Below are 19,582 nucleotides of genomic sequence, written 5' to 3'. Positions count from 1 at the left end.
GGCTAAATGTTGGAATGGTGGACTTGTGTGCGATATTTGCAAATGAGGTATCATTCTCACAGCATGGCAAAGCACAGCTATGACCTACCCTCACATTGCATAAATAAAAGAGTTTGCTTAAAATATTTTTAATTGAATATGTTGATTTATTAACAGTCTACTTGTTTGAACAATAGATTAGTGAGGTTGTAGGAATTAATTAGGGTTTAACTCACTTGGTTGACTGATTTGATTATTTTGTTAAAATTGACCTTGCCATTTGCAGCAACTATAACCTGAAAAGTTGTATCCACCCCCATCTTTAATCATTGGGCCTAACATAAATAAAAAAAAAGGGAAAACTATTTACCTTAGACCTGGCTTTCGCATTGGCCCCAGTTGCTTACCATACCTGTTGCAGATGACCTCTGCTCATACTCCCCTAATAGTTTTTTTTATAAGGGTTTACATCTGAAGAGTCGAGTTTAGCTTCACTGAATGGAAACAAGGCCTGCTTCCTGTGCACAGGCATTTTATATCCGATAGGGTCTTTCTAGCTGTTTTCACCCAGCTACTGGACTCTTATGCCCATAGAAGTTCTAAGCATTCTCCAGCACCAGAAGAGTATCTCCCTAGCCCTCTTGAGACTATGAGTCCAACCGAGTCTGCAACCTTTCATTTCTGAATCCAAACATCTGAGACAGGCAGTTTTCTTTTTTTGATCACAGAAATCAACTGCAGTTGACTCATATATACAAGGGCTTGTTTCAAACCTTATTGATACAGTGTGTTTTACCCTGCATTTAGAAGATCAGCCTGCTGTTTTAGGCGCTGGGTCTTTTAGAGTTTTGACAGCTGCAAAGACCTTTCAACTGTACCCACAGTTTCAGGACTTCCTTTAATCAGACTGGAAACATCCTGAAGGGTCCTGCCCACCTGAAGCTGTGCCAGAGCATTTCCCCATTAAGAAGGGATTTACTAATAAGTGGTTCCTGCACACTCTGCATGCTCCAGTGTTCCACACTAACAGAGGTACTACTAAAAGGGTCAAATGTATAAATTCCTTTAAGGACTTCACTGATAGGAAATTGAATTCCTTCCAAAATCTCAGTATGAGGTTTGACCCTCTCTCCTATGTTGATAAAAGCTTTGATCTGTCAAATCACACCAAAGTGAATTAAACTCCACAGAAAGAATCCTTCCACTGCTCAGGTGGATCCCTGCATTATGGAGTAGTTGGGGCAGATGTCTTGAACCTTGTTCTTAAGCTGTGGCAGCTTGGTACAAGCCTCTGAACTAGTGTCCAGCATAGGACTGACGTCTGTTCAAATGCACGGAGCACTCTGGCTACATGTGTGGGACACTGATCAGATGTCCAAAGAAACAACTTACAGCTTACTTTCAAGGGACAACATCTGTTTGGTCTGGCTCTGACACTGTCATTAGCAACACCTTTAGCCACTACAATATGTAACCAGAGCACAGAAGATCTGCAGAAGGGTCAGAGGAGCCACATCTTTCTACCTAATCTGCCTCAGCTGTGCATACTTACAGACCCATTGAGGATAACGCTCTCTCTGGCCATAGATCCAGAAGGTGAAGATCTGCTACTGTCTTTGACAAGCCTTTGGCATGAAGGTGCATCCACACTTCTACTAGTGACATTTTTTTTCACATCTGGTTGGGTCTCGGGGCATCAAGTCTCCTTGGCTTTTGTTTCGTTTGTTTGTAATACCCACTATAGCTTACAAACAAATTACTTTTAGATGACATCTATTTTAGCTTCCTCAAAATCTGTTTCCTGTCCTACTACACATAGCTGTGCTCTTACCCAGGCCTTATCCAGTTTTTTGCACTACAGGACCCTGTCCTGACTTGGTATGAAATTAAAGTGAAACTATATGCACTTGCTCTCCAGCGATATGATGCCCAACAGCTTCCAGGCGTGGATCCTTGGTGGTTTCCATTGGCCAGGCCGAGATTATCTCACAAAAAAACAAAAACATAATTTTCTCGCATTAATCAAATTAAAAGTATTCAGATTTTTTTTTACAGTAATTCAGTATTTCCAGTTGAGTAAAGGTTTCAAGTACTTCTATATATGATTAAGTAACTTTTTGCCCCATGAGCCCATTTCAACACCTTCCCCCATGATGAAAGCATGCATGAAAAAGGGACAGTCTATATTATTAAATAATTATTAAACCTAATCAACAACCCCATGCATCATTAAACAGTGTGAGTGAGTCTTTAATAGTACTGTTGTTACTAGGACTGCTCTGATCCCAGGCCATCAGTTTTACCACTCAAGGGTCTAACTGCACCACGGTGTAAGTTACATAGTTCCATGGGACCAACAGAAGGGACAGTCACCATAACATCCTAAAAATTACCTAAATCTTTTATCAGCTCTCCTTCAAAAATGCCAAGCTGCTATAGTAAAGATAACATCAGCTACTTAAACCTTTAAGGGCATGTGTGGCAGCTTAACCCTAGGACCTCTCCTTTCTATTTGACTTCTCTATTTTCTCTTTCCCAACAATCTTTCTCTTATAGCCTTTCCTTTGGTATGACTAACCGTAGTCAATCAGTTACATTCTACCCTCTATTTCTCTTACTTCCTTTCTTTCTTAATCCCTTCTAGGCCTATTCTTCCTACCTCATTCATGCAGTCCTTCTCTGTTCTGTTGAAGCTTACTTGAAGGGGTAAACAATTAGGTGGATTAAATTTTTTTCCATTATTCTGTTAATATGTGCTCATTAATTGGTAATTAGAATTTCTTTAGACCTGCGCTGAATAGTGTATATTTGTATGTTTAGTAGAAAGCATCTAGGGGCTTGATCATTTATTGAGAGATTTTCAGGCTTCCCTACATTATGTCATCCACACCTTTTGACAAACTAGTTTTTTTGCCCAGGTATTCACATTGACAAACAGTTTTTTTACATTAAAATATTTTTGATACATTATTATTGTTATTATACAGTATTTATATAACGTCAACAGTTTGTGCAACGCTTTACAACATGAGGGCAGACAGTACAGTAAGAATGCAATTCAATACAAGTGGAATCAGAGGACCCTGCTTGTTAGAGCCTAAAAACTAAAAGGGAGGGTCAAGGAATACAAAAGTTAATAACTGTGGCGGATAAGCTGACGGAGAATGTGAAACAGGGCCGGTACAAGGCAGGGGCAGAAGGGGCGGATGCCCTGGGCAGTACAATTTGTGGGAGGGAGGGGGGCGCAGGTGAAGTGCCGGCAGTATGCGTCACAGTACACACTAGATGGCGCCCCTAGCTGTACTGTAGTTGTCTGTACCTTACTGCTGTAATGTGCCAAGTGCGCTCCTGCACCTGACACAAGCCTACACAGTCCGCACCAGCTATACCTGTCAGAGCTCCCCCTTCACTCCCCCTATGAAGGCTCTTTGTAGTCCCGTCGGCTTGACGTCACTCACGGCTGGAGGTGGTATAGGAGGAGAGTAGAGAGCTGCTGCCGAAGCTGCGGGAGGAGCCACTGAGGAGGAACCAGCAATTCAGAAACAACGTGTGTGTTCCTTAACCTCTGGCAGCCCTCTCCTCTCCGACCTGTCATGTAACACATAGCCAGTAGAGGAAGTTTTATGCACAGCTCACTTCCTCTACTGGCTTTTCTGTGTTAGCTCTGGGCACTTGCTGCTGCCACCGAGCCCTTGTGCATGCTTCTGCTACCAGCGCTGTAAGCCACAGCTGCAGTGACTCCAGAGGCAGCTTGTCCCCACTTGCTGCTGCTACTGAGACATTGTAGCATGGAGCTGAGGAGCTCTGAAACTCCTCCTCGGCTCTGTGCTACAGCAGGCATATCTCTCTGTACTCTGAATTATAATAAAAATAAGCCTGCATATACCATAGAGACTGGTGGCTGTCGGAAGAGGTGAGGGATTGCCAGAGCCTGAAGTTGTGCAGAGAGGAGTGCACTGTAAAGGTGTGGGGGGATATGTGCTGAGAGAAGAGCAGTTGGCAATTTGTGCAGAAGGAAGAGAGCTGAAGGAAATGTGTGCAGAGAGGGATCTGGGGGGATTTGTAAAGAAAGGAGAGCTGGGCAAGAATACCTGTGGAACTCCCCAGAGAGGCACAGATATTCTGAACCATGACAATAATTGGAGGGGGGGGGGGGGCGCAGTTTGCCATCTTCACCCTGGGCACCAAATGACCTTGTCCCGTCACTGATGTGAAAGTTCAGTTGTTAGGTGGAAAAAGTTAGCTCCCAACTGTCCCTGATTTGGAACAATGTCCTTCATTCCTCCTCATTTTGATCTGATCTACATTCTTTGCAGCTATAACAGCTTCAACTCTTCTGGGAAGGCTGTCCACGAGGTTTAGGAGTGTGTCTATCAATGTTTGACCATTCTTCCAGAAGTGCATTTGTGAGGTCAGGCACTAATGTGGACAAGAAGGCCTGGCTTGCAGTCTCAGCTCTAATTCATCCCAAAGGTGTATTATCGGGTTGAGGTCAGGACTCTTTGCAGGCCAGTCAAGTTCCTCCACCCCCAGACTCGCTCATCCATGTCTTTATGGATCTTGCTTTGTGTACTGGTGCTCAGTCATTTTGGAACTGGAAGGTACCATTTCCAAACTGTCCCCACAAAGTAGGGAGCATGAAATTGTCCAAAATGTCTTGGTAAGCTGATGCCTTAGGAGTTTTCTTCACTGAAACTAAGGGGCCAAGCCCAATCCCTGAAAAACAACCCCACACAATAATCCCCCCTCCACCACATGATTTGGAACAGTGCACAAAGCAAGGTCTATAAAGATATGGATGAGTGAGTTTGATGTAAAGGAACTTGACTGGCCTTCACAGAGTCCTGACCTCAACCTCACAGAATACCTTTTAGGTAATATAGTGCATATAGTTGTTTATAAAATGCACTATTTATCTTTCAAAAAGTGTTTCCCAGTGCTAAACCTTTAATATTTTTTTTTGTATCATTCTCCTTTACGAGGGTATACCAAGGCGTGTCCTAAGCCTACATACTTTTGCTAATAGGTGTCCCTCATTCTCATCTTAAAAAGTTGGGAGGTATGGAAATGGGATAGGCTTCTCTGAAGAGAAGGATTTTCAGGGATCTATAAATGCTCATATGGCTTATTGCTCATTATTTACAATGTAACTTACTAAGAAGGCAGTATTTTCATTTATTAAATACAGGCCAATTCAAGATACTGAAAGTCCACAAATATCCCAGGGAGCTGTTATTGATCCAAACCAGCCTTACAGAAGTTCACCAAGTAACCAGTCTTCCTCCAGTGACCCGGGGCCTGTTGCAAGCGTTCAGTGGAGACATCATATAGGATTTGATGGGTAATATGCAATACAGTGTTGTGTGAGTGTGTGGGTGGGTTGTGCCTTTGCTGATATGCTATATGTACTCTTTTAAAATCGTATTTATATTTTATTTTTTATTCAAAGTTATATAAATGGATGGATAAATGGATAAATGATTACACTACAGAGGTACATGTTCATAAAACATTGCTTCAAACATTCCTGTGCATTAATCAAATCCCTGGCCTTGGCTTTGAAGAGAAGTGCTAAACTCTGAATAACCCTGAATATTAAAAGACTTTAGAATATTGCTTGCTTTCGGAAAGTGCCGTGTACTAGCCAGCTGTTCCTGTTCCCAGTGGCAACTGTTGTTTCATGTCTTTGTTGTGACTTAACCGCCTAATTAGCATTCAGCATTGGTCTAAGCTCTAATTTAGTATGGATTCCCGTACCAGTCCTTGGATCTAAGCTGTTGACATTTAACCAGTTTAAATTATAGATGAACATGCTTGCAGATGTATGTATACCTACTTTTGCACGTTTGTCTTTGTAGAAGCATGTGATGAAGTTATCACATTTATGTGAACTGTATGTTTGCTAAGACTAGGCTGTCAGTAACACCCATAATCACACAATAAGGTGCTGAGAGCCAAACACATCCACTGCCTGGTGACTGCTGTCTTTTCATATTGATATAGTACATTCCTATATACATTACAAGGTTGTTAGCAAACATATCTTAACTGCTTTTGTTCAGTAGATTTTGTGGTAGATCTTACCAGTGTCTTTTCAGAAAATATCTGTTCACGATTAGCGCATTAATACTTTTAGTGTTGTAATAAGTAAAGACATTGATTTCACTTAGATAAGTAAATTAAATAAATCTACACTACATTCATGTGCATGGAAGAATAGTTTCCCCCTCCACATATTTTGGTATGTACAGTGAATATAGCTTCAGTTTGCTAACATTTTCTACTCCTATAGTAAATCAACCCCATCATGTTTAATTCTGATTCATTTGACTGGGCTAAAATGTAATTGTAACAATAATCCTATGAGTACATAAAATGTATGTAGTAATATTCCAGTTAACCATAATGGCTAAGAATGCTTTATATACAGTAGTCCTGACCTCAACATCTCAAAAATAACGTAGCTCCCAACTGTTCCTAATTTTCCTAATTTTAAGGGACTGTCCCTGATTTGGAACAAAGCCCCACTTGCCTTCTCCTTTGTCTCTCATTTTTGTCTGATTTACATAGTTCTATATAAAATGCACTTTTTATCTTTCAAAAAGTATTTCCCAGTGCTAAACCTTTCACCCAATATGTAAATTTCAAAAGCCAGTATAAAGGAATAGTAGTGGTAAAAAAAAAGCACTTGTGGGTTTAGCTAATTTTTTTTATTCATATAATGTTCCTTTAAGGGGGCGTGGATGGGGCGTGTGCTATGCCTATTTACTTTTGCTGATAGGTGCCCCTCTTTCTTAGCTCAAAAAGTTGGGAGGTAAGAGAATAATGCTAGATAATATTCTCACTTAGTAATGAGCAAGTCTGCAATAATTGAGTTTTTCCTAAGCAAGTAAAAGTAAAACCATAGAGTATCGTATTTTTCTGTGTATAAGCCCTTGTACACACGGTCGGACATTCCGACAACTAAATCCGTCAGATTTTGTCTGACGGATTTTGTCCGAAACTGTTGCATACACACAGTTGGACAAAGTTGTCAGAAAATCCCATCGTACTTAACGTGATGGCGTTATTTCGTTAGGACGGGACTACGTTCAGGCTAGTAGCCAATAGCTTTGGTCTAGGAATTTGATCCAAAGTGGCACTTTGTCCAATCAGAATTCTCTACACATTATCGGACAAAGTCAGATCGGATGATGTTGTCGGATAATTTTATAGCCCAGCTAGAAAACTTGGTCCGTCAGGATACTCCGACGGAAACAGTCCGATGGAGCCCACACACTGTCAGATTATCCGACAACACGGTCCTATCGGACATTGTCCATCGGAATATCCGACCGTGTGTACAAGGGCTAAGACGCTACTTTTATCTAAACGTTAGACTGAAAATCGAGGGGTGTCTTATACACAGAAGTCAGCCTAGAAGACAGCCGCGTGCATGCGTAGCTACCTATACCTTGTCAAACAGGCTTCCTCCAATCACAAACTTTATGTTACTGATGTCAGAGCTAATGCGGCAATTGGAGGTGGAGAGTGCGCAGATGCAATCCCGTTGAAGGTGGAGAGTGTGCAGATGCAACAGGGACCGGAGCATTCTGACCCCATAAAAATGTCAGAAAATAAAGTAAAAATACCGGTAAGGGATTGTCTTACTCTGTAGAATTCAAACTGAATGTAATCAGCTATGCATAAGAGCATGGAAATAGAGCTGCAGAGAGACAGTTTGGACCTCCTCACACTGAGTATATGATCAGACAGTGGAGAAAACAGGAAGAACAACTCCTTAAGATGCCAAAAAAGAAGGCCTTAAGAGGAAAACCAGCAAAATGGCCAAACTTGGAGCAGAGGCTTAAGACATGGATTATGGAGCAGCATCAGAGTGGCTTATGTGTGTAAACCAAGCTTATTCAATGTCAGGCAAGAATGTTTGCAAGAACATTGTTGATTTTATAGGAAAGGAAAAATAGTGCTCAATTTCATGTGGAGAGAAGGGTTGGCCTTGAGAGCATGACCAAAGTTAGCTCAGAAAATGCCACCAGTTTATGACGATAAAATCCAACAGTTTCTCTCCTATGTCATACAGCTTTGAAAAAAATATGAACCAAATCGGATTGCAAACATGGACGATGTGCATCTCAATTTTGATGTGCCTTCCAACAGAACTGTTGATGTGAAATGAATCAAAACAGTGGCAATCAAAACAAGTGGCCATGAAAAGGCACACTATACTGCTGTACTTTCATGCTGTGCAGATGGTACTAAACTGCCACCTATGCTTATTTTTAAGAGGAAAACATATCCTAAAGAGACCATACCACCTGGTATTATTGTGCAAGTTCAAGAGAAGGGATGGATGAATGAAGACATTACGGCCATTTGGTTTGCAAAAGTTTGGTCCAGAAGACCTGGAGGGCTCTTAAAGAAGCCAACTCTGCTTGTCTTTGATCAGTTCCAAGCACATTTAACAGAAAAGACAAAACGGGTTGCATCAGATTTGCAAACACACCTAGCCGTTATTCCTGGTAGACTTGCAGGTCAGCTACAGCCACTAGATGTTTCAATCAACAAACCATTTAAAGCCCTGATGAGAGAAAAATGGAGTAGATGGATGCAAAAAAGCTTATAACTTGACCAACAAGACGAGTGAAAAAAAAAAAAACATTACTGAAGTCTGCAATTGGGTCCTAAACTCATGGTATGGTGTCAAACAAGAGGTGATTGTGAAGAAATGTGGAATCAGCAATGCCATGGATGGAACTGAGGATGATCTCACATATATAGACAGTGACTCAGAAGACAGCAGTGATGAAATTGAAGTTGAAGAAATTCTGTCTGGAACTAATATTGATGAAGAAGAGAGCAGTGATGCAACAGAGGCTGAATAAAGTGTGGTAATTACTAAATAAAAATGTGTTCTGTTTTATGTTTAACCACTTCAGCCCCGGAATATTTTACCCCCTTCTTGACCAGAGCACTTTTTATAATTTGGCACTACGACGGTTTAACTGACAATTGCGCGGTCATGCAATGCTGTACTCAAACAAAACTTGCGTCCTTTTTTTTCCCACAAATAGAGCTTTCTTTAGGGGGTATTTGATCACTTCTGTGGTTTGTATTTTTTGCGCTATAAACAAAAAAGAGCCACCATTTTGAATAAAAAACAATATTTTTTACTTTTTGCTATAGTAAATATCCTCCTTTTAAAAAAAAAAACGAATTTCTTCGTCAGTTTTGGCTGATATATATTCTTCTACATATTTTAGGCAAGAAAATTGCAATAAGCGAATATTGATTGGTTTGCGCAGACGTTATAGCGTCTACAAACTATGGGAAAGAGTTATGGCAATTTTATTTATTTATTTATTTTTTACTAGTAAAGGCGGTGATCTGCAATTTTTAGCAGTATTGCGACATTGCGACGGACAGATTGGATACTTTTGACACATTTTGTGGGACCATTGACATTTATACAGCGATCAGTGCTATAAAAATGCACCAATTACTGTGTAAATATCACTGGCAGGTCAGGGGTTAACACTAGGGGGTAATCGAGGGGTTAAATGTGTTTTCCCCAATGTATGGGGATAGGACTGAGTAGGAGAGGAGACATATTGCTGTTCCTACTTACTAAGAACAAACGGCATGTCTCCTCTCCTCTGACAGCACAGGGATTTGTGTGTTTACACACACAAATCCCAGTGATTGTGATTGTGCACGCGATTGCACGTGGCCAGCGATGTTTGCGTCCACGCAGCGGTTGCGCGCACCTTCGGCGGGGCGCACGTGCCATCTGGTGGCAGAAAAAGGGAAGGAAGTACCCATATGGAATTTCACCCAGGAGAGCTATTCTGCCGCAGTATATCTGCATGAGCTGGTTGGGAACTGGTTAAAATATTGATTTTTTAATTTTGAGTTGTAAAATGGGGGTCGTCTTATAAATGGGGGTGTCTTATATATGGAAAAATACGGTCATTCACATTGCACCAATTTGGTTGTGCATAAAACGTCATAGCAGTAGCACTCTGTCATAATTTAGCTATGAGCAAGTCTTCCCACAGAGAAAATCTCTTATTCCAATCTCCTTATCCTTCTGCTATCTTTTAGATACCTCCCTGGCTCATGTTATTGTAGGGAAGGGGGACTCAATTTTTGGTCATATGGCCAGTCGCGTCACTAGGGTTGGTGTCACTTGGTGAGGTAAAACATGGTGTCACCCCCCTCCGGCAGCGTACGTTCATGGTGCGCACCCCAAACTGGCCCCCGCAAATGATGCACTGTCACGGATGGGGTGACACCATCGTGGTCAGATATCACTTCCTACTTGATGGCGTCACCCCTCTGACACGCGGGTACTGTGCGCATCCCCATAAAGATGCCACTGCATATGGCAAGGCCCAGTTATCTCACATCTCCAGAGAACAGGCTCTCTGCAAATGACTCTGGAGAATTCCTCCTCCACCCAGCAAACAGTGACCATTCTCCAGATTGAAAGAGGATATCCCCCAATCACGGAATAATAGGGCTTTAATTACATACTATGGTGGGAGGAAAGGGGCCAAAATACTGTAAACACCCCTTACAAGTATACATTTCTGCTAGGAGTAATGATTATAAAATATTTATAAAAAATAAAACACATTTTATAAAGTTTGAAAAATTATATATAAGCTATATTGGTATTTTTTATATAACAAGATTTATAAATTAAATCAGAAGTATCCTCAGACCCCAAATTTCTCTGACACTCCAATACCCCCTTGTGCCTTTCTATATATTTTTTTTGTTTTCAATGTGTCCTATCTTAGTGACAGATGTCTCCCAGGGGTCATAATGCTAGATACGTATATGAATTATGCTGTAATATAGTAAAGTCATTCTGAAATTGGATTAATTATGTAAAAGTAATTAGCTCTGATTGAATTTAAAAATAGCCATGGATGTCCTACAACATATTGCAGTGAAAAGAGCTATTTTTATTGGCTCATGTTCTTGCTTGAACCTCTATACATGATAATTTCAATATTCTTAAAGGAAAATTTAATAATTCATATTTTTCTCTTAGGTGTCAGTCACCGATTTTACATGAAAATCAAGAATTTGCTTCCACAGAAATAATTGGAGATTGTGAAGAGAATTTGGATGCCATCAAACATTCTGGTAATAAAACCTTTCATAGTTAATTGAATAGTTTCATCTAAACTGTGTACATTGCTTTCAGTTATATTACTCTGCTGCAGCACTATGCCTTATGAGGATTTCACTTTTGTTACAGGAGGAGTAGACTATAAGACATACTAAATGTTTGCACAGGGAATGAGGTTTTTTTTCTAAACAATTAGGCAAATGGCTTTAATAGCAGAACTACATCAGCTACACAACAGCTAGAGTGGGGGCCAATGTGGCAGGGGAGCAAGGCTTGCATTGCTTGAGCATTGGGAATGAATCATATTGTCCTGATCTCTTGTTTCCTGCTTATGTATTGTACCAATAGCCTACTTGTTGCCCATGTATTATCATCATTTTTGGTTGGTTGTCCACTTATTATAACAATTATCCATTCCCTACACATATATTGGCACCATTACCCATTTGTTCCCCACAAATTGTGACAAATGCCCTTTCATTTCTTATATATTGTAATGGCTACTTGTTGGTTTCCCATGTATTGTCATGTATTGTCATTATTGCCCAATGATTTATTTTGTATTATAATTACAGCAATTTTGTTGCCCACATTTTGCCACACTTTTTATTTCAGTGTCTGTGTACTATAATAGATGGCTGTTTGTTCTACTAATTTTTGCCCGCCTACTACCAATTTAGTCACAATTGACTGTTTCCAATGTATTGAATCAGTTTTTAACTTTTTGCCCAACTATTATAATATTATAAGACGTATTAACAGCAACAGCAAACTGTTGCAGAACAGAGCAATGTCCCTTAGTAAAGTAGTGGACAGTTCTGGACAAAGCTCTAAGGACGCTAGCCAGTGTTCTTCTTTGTGTGGACCCCCAGCTGACTTAGTGCACAAGAGAGGGTTAACCGTCTAAGGATCCTTCACATGTCTGTACTCACAAGGCTCTTGAATCACCACAGGCAGCCTTCTCCCTTGTGATACCAGACCAGATGCACTGTAGACTCTCCCTCTGTCAGCTATGATAGGACCAGGATCAGCCATACAGAGTTCAGGCCCTGAGTTCGCCCACCTGATGCCACATGGCAGCAAATGCCAGGGAAGGCAGCGCTTCTCCCCCAGCCTGGTGCAATCCTCTGCTAGGAAAGACCAAGAACCCATGTGCTCCTAGAATATACTGTAAATACCAGCACCCAGCATGCCTAGGGGCACTTACCCTTCCAATTGGCCAGGGCTGTATGAATATACATGCTACCTGTCTGCATAGTCTCCACCTAAAGCCCAGAACATTCCTAAGTTGCTTGGACACAGGGTCACCCAGACAGCATAAGCAGCACTAGAGTATACTGGCAGCAGAACTAAACGATCTTGGCTTCTGTTAATCAGACAGCCCAAATAAATGTACCTAGCTGCTCCTCTGTTAACTACTCTAGCACCTACCTAGGCGGGTGTACGACACGTGATTTGGCAAAATGCCTTTAGTAGATCAGAGTAATTGTCTCAATTTCCTGCAGTAATTGTAATGATAGCCTGTTTGTTGTCTGGTTATTATAACAATTAGTCATTTATGTTCCATGAATTGTGTATTGGTTACTCTTTTGTGATAAGTGCTTGTTTGCCGCCCATGTATTGTAATGATTGCTTGCTTGTTTCTTATCCCTTGTTGGGATTACCAGACTGTTGCCCACCTGCTGTCATAATTGCTAGTGTGCTATCAACGTTTGTTATCCATATATATTCACATCTCTGCTGTGTTACTCATACATAGCCACTTTTGCCAGTGTGCCATAATTGTCACTGTGTTGCCCATGTATTGCTACAACTGTGTGCATGTCATTTGTATAGTTCAACATTTGGTCACTAATAACCCCAGTTGAATGCTATGACAGCGATTGTGTGAGTATGTAGCTTATACCATTTACATTTGTCTGAAAGATTTGCAGTTCAGCAAACTCTATTTTGTGTTAAGTTAATGGACCTTTTATTCACCGTTCAAGTGTGCTGCAGAAATTCCTATGTTCTGGCACCATGTAGTTTTCTGATGTAATGTGCATGGCATCTGAAGACAGAAAACAGGAGTTGTAATTGCTGCATCAAACAGTATATTCATCATTTAGCAGGAACTAAAACATTTACAAATAAACCATTCTCCATACAAGTCTCCATTTATCACAAATACCAGCTGTGATGCCACCTTGTGTTCAATGCAGTTTGTTCCATTCTGGGGTCTTTTTATAATGATACTGGATAAGATAACAGCTTAACGACTGTCTTTGCTCATTTTTCCTCAAGGCATCTTTATGCTTATCTATTTAGAAGTCATGTATTCAAATGTGCAACCTTGCTTGCAAAGCAGTTTAAATAAGTTGTCATTTTTAAACTGGCCAGCTTTTTTAACCGCTTCAATACCGGGCACTTTTACCCCCTGCCTGCCCAGGCCAATTTTCAGCTTTCAACGCTGTCACACTTTGACAGTTGCTCCGGCATGCAACGCTGTACCCAAACTAAAATGTTATAATTTTGTTCATACAACTAGAGTTTTCTTTTCATGGTATTTAATCGCCATTGGGTTTTTTATTTTTTTGATAAATAAACAAAAATAGATGAAAATTTTCTGCTTTGTTTCTGTTATAAAATTTTGCAATTCTGTTCTTCATAAATTTAGACAAGAATGTATTCTGCGACATTTCTTTTGTGAAAATAACCCAAATCAGTGAATATTATTTATTCTGTAAACTATAGATTTATAGTTTATAGAGTATATATATATATATATATATATATATATATATATATATATATATATATATATATATATATATATATATATATGTATATAGAGTCCGTAAACTATTGTATAGATCTAAAAATGTATCAGTCCTGATGTACTGAAAGTCTCATTTCTTGAGGCCCTAAAATTCCAGGGCAGTGCAAATATCCCCCAAATGACCCCTTTTTGGAAAGTATACAGTCCAAGGTATTTAGTAGGGAATGGTGGAATCACAATTTTTTTTATTACATACTGTCGCCAATGCAATACAGTGTCATCATATGATAGGTGTGGCGATGATCAGGGGCACTGACTGGTAACAGTATGAAAAAAAAAAATTAAATTTTATTCCTTTTTTTATGATTTTTTTTTTTTTTTTTTTAACACACCAGAGCAATATATTATTACTATAGTAACATTGTTCTATGCTGGTGAAGTGATTACATTGCTATAAGCCAGCATTTTACAGAATGAAATTGATTCAGTTTGTTTTGTTGTAATTAGCTGTGATTGGTCAAACAAAAGATCGGTAATCTTTTTTTTTCTTCTCACGCTGATAGCGTGAGGAGAAAAAAAAGCCGATCACCAGCTTCTGTTGAAGGGACAACGGTCCCGAAGAGGTAGAGGCGAAGCTGCCTCATATGTGCCCACTAATACTGCCTGCCAGTGCCACAAATCAGTGCCCACCAGTACATAAGTGCCAGCAATCAGTGCCACCTATCAATGCCCACGAGTGCCACCTATCAAGGCCCACCAGTGATGCCAATCAGTGCCTCATCAGTGCCACCTAGCAGTGCTGCCTATCAGTGTCACCTACCAATGCCGATCAGTGCCCATCACTGCCACCCATCAGTGCCCATCAGTGCTAGCTATCAGTGGCACCTATCAGTGCCCTTCAGAGCAACCTATCAGTGCCCTTCAGTAACGCTAATCAGTGCCACCCATCAGTGCCACCTCTCAGTGCCCACCAATGCCACCTATCATTGTCCACCAGTGCCACCTCATCAGTGCCCACCAGTGCCGCCTTATCAGTGCCCATCAGTGTCGCCTTATCAGTGCCCATCAATGCAGCCTATTGGTGCCCATCAGTGCATCCTATCAGTGCCTATCAATGTAGCCTCATCAACGCACATCAATGAAGGAGAAAAATTACCTGTTTGCAAAATGTATTAACAAAATATAAAACTGTTTTGTATATTTTTTTTTTATTCTGCTTTTTAAAAAAACAAAAAATAAAAAACCCAGAGGTGATCAAATACCACCAAAAGAAAGCTCTATTTGTGAGAAAAAAATAGTAAAAATGTAATTTGGGTACAGTGTGGTATGACCGCGCAATTGTCATTCAAAGAGTGACAGAGCTAAACGCTGAAAATTGGTCTGGGATGGAAGGGGGTTTAGGTGCCCAGTAAGCAAGTGTGTGTGTATATATATATATATATATATATATATATATATATATATTTTTTTTTTTTTTTTTGGATCTGCATTATTGCAGAAACTTGACACTCTTTTTTTGTTTATAGCGCAAAAAATAAAAACCAGAGAGGTGATCAAATACCACTAAAAGAAAGCTCTATTTGTGGGGTAAAAATGACGTTGATTTTGTTTAGGTACAACATTACACAACTGTGCAATTAGCAGTTAATGCGACGCAGTGCCGTATCGCAAAAAAATGACCTGGTCATTAAGGAGACAAATCTTTCGGTGGCTGAAGTGGTTGAAAAAAACAAAAAATAAACTGGAAAAAAACGCGTTTGTAAAAAAGATTTCTTATCTTTTTTTGAGGAGAAGCCCTCATGGCAGATTGCAGTTGTTTTTGCAATCTCACAGTGTCTCTGTTCCACACAGACTGCTGACTCTCGGAGCTAGCCCTCATTAACATACAGGGTAGGAGGGTGTTTTTTTTTTACATTTTTAACCCTTCAGGATAGTTCAAATCTTATTTACAACTGATTACGATGAGCTGCCAGCATTAGACAGGGTTAGTTAGTTATATTAAACATTACTCTGCAGCCTCCTCGTAAACATTACAAACAAGAAAGAGCTTGGTAGGATTTTTAAGCAAGTAACAAGCAGCAATTTATATTTCAGAAAGTATTTTATGAGGTTTTAAATTTTATGGAGGTATACAAAAGTGCAAAGATTAACATTGTAGTAGTACAGAAAATGAATGTTAGTATTACAAAGCTGTAAAATGAGTACAAAAAAGAACAAAATGGGGGTGGGGGGGATCAAATGTCACAGAAACATTAGTGTATGCAAAGATTAGTACAGGCTGGCGGATTAGCAGGGCAACTGGCAGCTGTGTTTTAGAATACAATGGTACAGCATGCTAAGGTTACATGTAGTGGGGGTTTTAAAGCTGGAGGTAATCTACATGTTGTGGAATTGTAGTTTTCCCTGTTGCTAGTAGATAATGAAAGGGGGGTAGGAACAAGCACGGACCAAGAGGGTTTTATCTGAGGGATGAGAAAGAGAAGAGGGGGGGGAGAGGGAGGAAACAAAAGCAAGGGAGGTGGGTTTGAGAGGGGAGGGTGTAAAATTGAGGAGTTAGGCGGAAAGGGGAGAGAACAGGGAGATCCCTGGGGTACGGTTGAGCACCTAGTTATTTATAGGAGGTGATTTTAGAGAGGATGAAGGGATTGGCCTAGGTGCATATGGTTGTAGTATTATAGCCATGGGGACCATATTTTAAGGAATTTAAAATGGGTGTCCTTAAGGAATGCAGTGTGTTTCTTGTGTACCATAGTGCACATCACTCTCTGTTTCACCTCTGCAAAATTGAGGGTTGGTTGCTTCCAAGCTTTAGCCAACATTTGCCTGGCAGCAAGAACTATGAAATCCACTAGGTTCCTTTCTCATTTGGGAAGGTCAGAGAAGGCCTGTGTAGCAATGCTTTCCAGGGATTTCAAACCAAGTTTCGATTCAGAATTGAACTTTTCATATTATATACTTGGAATAGGGTTGCCACCTGTATGACAATTTTGACAGCTGTGGCCGATTTTCTCTCCTCCTGAAACCCGGACACAGCAGCATAGGCTCCAGCCAGTGTGGTAGGTGGATATTCACAGCTCCAACATACCAGCACCAGCAGCACCCCCCTCCCCCCGCTCATGTAGCTGACTGCGCTCTCTCCCAATTCACGCCAGCGGCACGACCCCCCTCCTGCCGCTGGATGCACACTCTCCCGCCCACCTACCACCTCGACGGCTCCTGTCCTGTGGCTTCAGTGGTGAGCGTCAGAACCAGAGCCAAAAGGCCCTATGGTATTAAAGTACCATGCTGCCCATGAGCTTAAAAGTAGGCTGAAGAGGCACTGGGGGCAAATGTAGTGATGCAGTCAAAGGTCATGTTCCAGTGGGAAAGCACTTTGTAACAGTTTTCTTGAGCTAGTATGTTAGGTGAGCATACCATTGCAGGGCACAAATTTTGTTCCAGTTATATCTAGAAATTCTGTCAATTCCCTCTCCGTTTTTTTTATATATGAAAGATTTGACAAGTCCATACAGTTATGCTATGTTAATAGGAATATGTAGAAGTATAAAGTAGGCAGTACTTTAGCTGCAAAAGTGGAAAACACTTTATCCTGCTGAGTCTGTTTTTTAAAATGGACCTGTAGTTACATTTATTTTTCCCATTTCTGGGAAATTACTGACTTCTGTGGCATGAAGCATAGGCCAAGGAGTACATAGCCTCCAGCCACCAAAAGCATTGTTGTGTTAGATGACATTATAGACAGAAGATATTTCAACTGGACAAACCCTCTATCTGGTAGACTTCACAGAGAAGCATGAGTGCAATCCAAGGCGTTTAAGGGGTATATGATCACCATGTATAAATACATGAATGGCACATATAGTGAACTCGGTGTACAGTTATTCACTTTAAGGTTATTGTAAATGACATGGGAGTATCCTGCATCTGGAGAAAAAGAGGGTTAACTTTTGCAAACATAAAGGCTTCTTCACAGCAAGAGCCGTAAAAATGTGGAATAGGCTCTCTTAAAGAGGAAGTAAACCCTGATGAGTTCCTCTTTCATTCCCTGCAAAGGTAAAGCATAATGGACTACTATGCATAGTAGTCCATTATGTGTCACTTACCTGACACAGGAGCCAGCGAAAGTCACTGCTGTCCCCTGTAGTTCCGAGCGTCCATCTTTTTGGTGGGTCTCGCTACTCCGTCGCTGTGGTTCGCCGGAGCAGCGATGATGTCACTCCCGCGCATGCGCACGGGAGCCGATCTGCGGCTTACCCAGTGCGCCTGCGCGCTGCTGTCTACGGCGCATGCGCTGTAGACAGCGGTGGCTGTCTTCAGGTAAATATCTTCTAAACCATATAGGTTTAGGAGATATTTCTTGGACCTACAGGTAAGCCTTAATCTAGGCTTACCTGTAGGTCAAAGTGGTTTTTAAGGGTTTACAACCACTTTAAGAACTAGTACTGGCTAGCTCAATTGATTGTTCAAAAAAAGGATGCATTCTTAAATTCACTGGATGTATCTGGATATTTGCGTGTATAATGTATACCAAAGATTGTTGATCCAGGAATATTTAATTGTCTTAGGATATAGGAAAGGATATTTGTTTCTTCTGTTGGAGCAAATTGGACTGAGCTTTATAAGGTTTTTTGCCATCATGCCTGGTGCCATCTATAGGTATAGGGTTCTGTTTATAGAAGTTTACCATTTATTTATTCTTTTTCATCTATATTGATTGAATTTGATGGACTTGTGTCCTTTTTCCAACCTGACTAACTATGTACCTAACTATGTAACACATGAATCAGAGCCTACACATGTAATGAGCAAATATAGCCACCTCTATAGTACATACAGTATATACAGTGCCTTGCAAAAGTATTCACCCCCTTGGCGTTTTACCTATTTTGTTACATTACAGCCTTTAATTCAATGTTTTTTTAATCTGAATTATATGTGATGGACACAATAGTCTAAATTGGTGAAGTAAAATTAGAAAAATATACAGTGGTGTGAAAAAGTGTTTGCTCCCTTCCTCATTTCCTGTTCCTTTGCATGTTTGTCACACTTAAGTGTTTCGGAACATCAAACTAATTTAAACAATAGTCAAGGACAACACAAGTAAACACAAAATGCAATTTGTAAATGAAGGTGTTTATTATTAAAGGTGAAAAAAAATCCAAACCATCATGGCCCTGTGTGAAAAAGTGATTTCCCCCTAAACCTAATAACTGGTTGGGCCACCCTTAGCAGCAACAACTGCAACCAAGCGTTTGCGATAACGTGCAATACGGCTTTTACAGCGTCCTGGAGGAATTTTGGCCCACTCATCTTTGCAGAATTGTCCTAATTCAGTTACATTAGAGGGTTTTCGAGCATGAACGGCCTTTTTAAGGTCATACCACAACATCTCAATAGGATTCAGGTCAGGACTTTGGCTAGGCCACTCCAAAGTCTTCATTTTGTTTTTCTTCAGCCATTCGGTGGTGGACTTGCTGGTGTGTTTAGGATCATTGTCCTGCTGCAGAACCCAAGTTCATTTCAGCTTGAGTACACGAACAGATGGTCGGACATTCTCCTTCAGGATCTCTTGGTAGACAGCAGAATTCATAGTTCCTTTTATCACGGCAAGTCTTCCAGGTCCTGAAGCAGCAAAACAGCCCCAGACCATCACACTACCACCACCATATTTTACTGTTGGTATAATGTTCTTTTTATGAAATGCA

General features: G+C 40.5%; 1 protein-coding gene across 2 annotated transcripts in view; it reads left to right on the top strand.

Annotated features, from left to right (window-relative positions):
• Positions 1-19,582, top strand: part of SIPA1L2 (signal induced proliferation associated 1 like 2) — a 329,734-nt gene that overhangs the window by 202,373 nt on the left and 107,779 nt on the right. For both annotated transcript variants that reach the window (XM_077486232.1, XM_077486231.1), the window contains exons 11-12: positions 5,168-5,320; positions 11,039-11,133. In XM_077486232.1, coding sequence (XP_077342358.1) covers positions 5,168-5,320; positions 11,039-11,133 — 248 coding nt within the window. The remainder of the gene's footprint in view (positions 1-5,167; positions 5,321-11,038; positions 11,134-19,582) is intronic.

The sequence above is a fragment of the Lithobates pipiens genome, unplaced genomic scaffold (assembly GCF_037356315.1).
Source record: "Lithobates pipiens isolate NorthernLeopardFrog02 unplaced genomic scaffold, aLitPip1_a1.2 Scaffold_18, whole genome shotgun sequence".
NCBI classification, from domain to species: Eukaryota; Metazoa; Chordata; class Amphibia; order Anura; family Ranidae; genus Lithobates; species Lithobates pipiens.
Note: the sequence above shows the minus strand (reverse complement) of the source record. Positions and strands in the feature narration are given on the sequence as shown.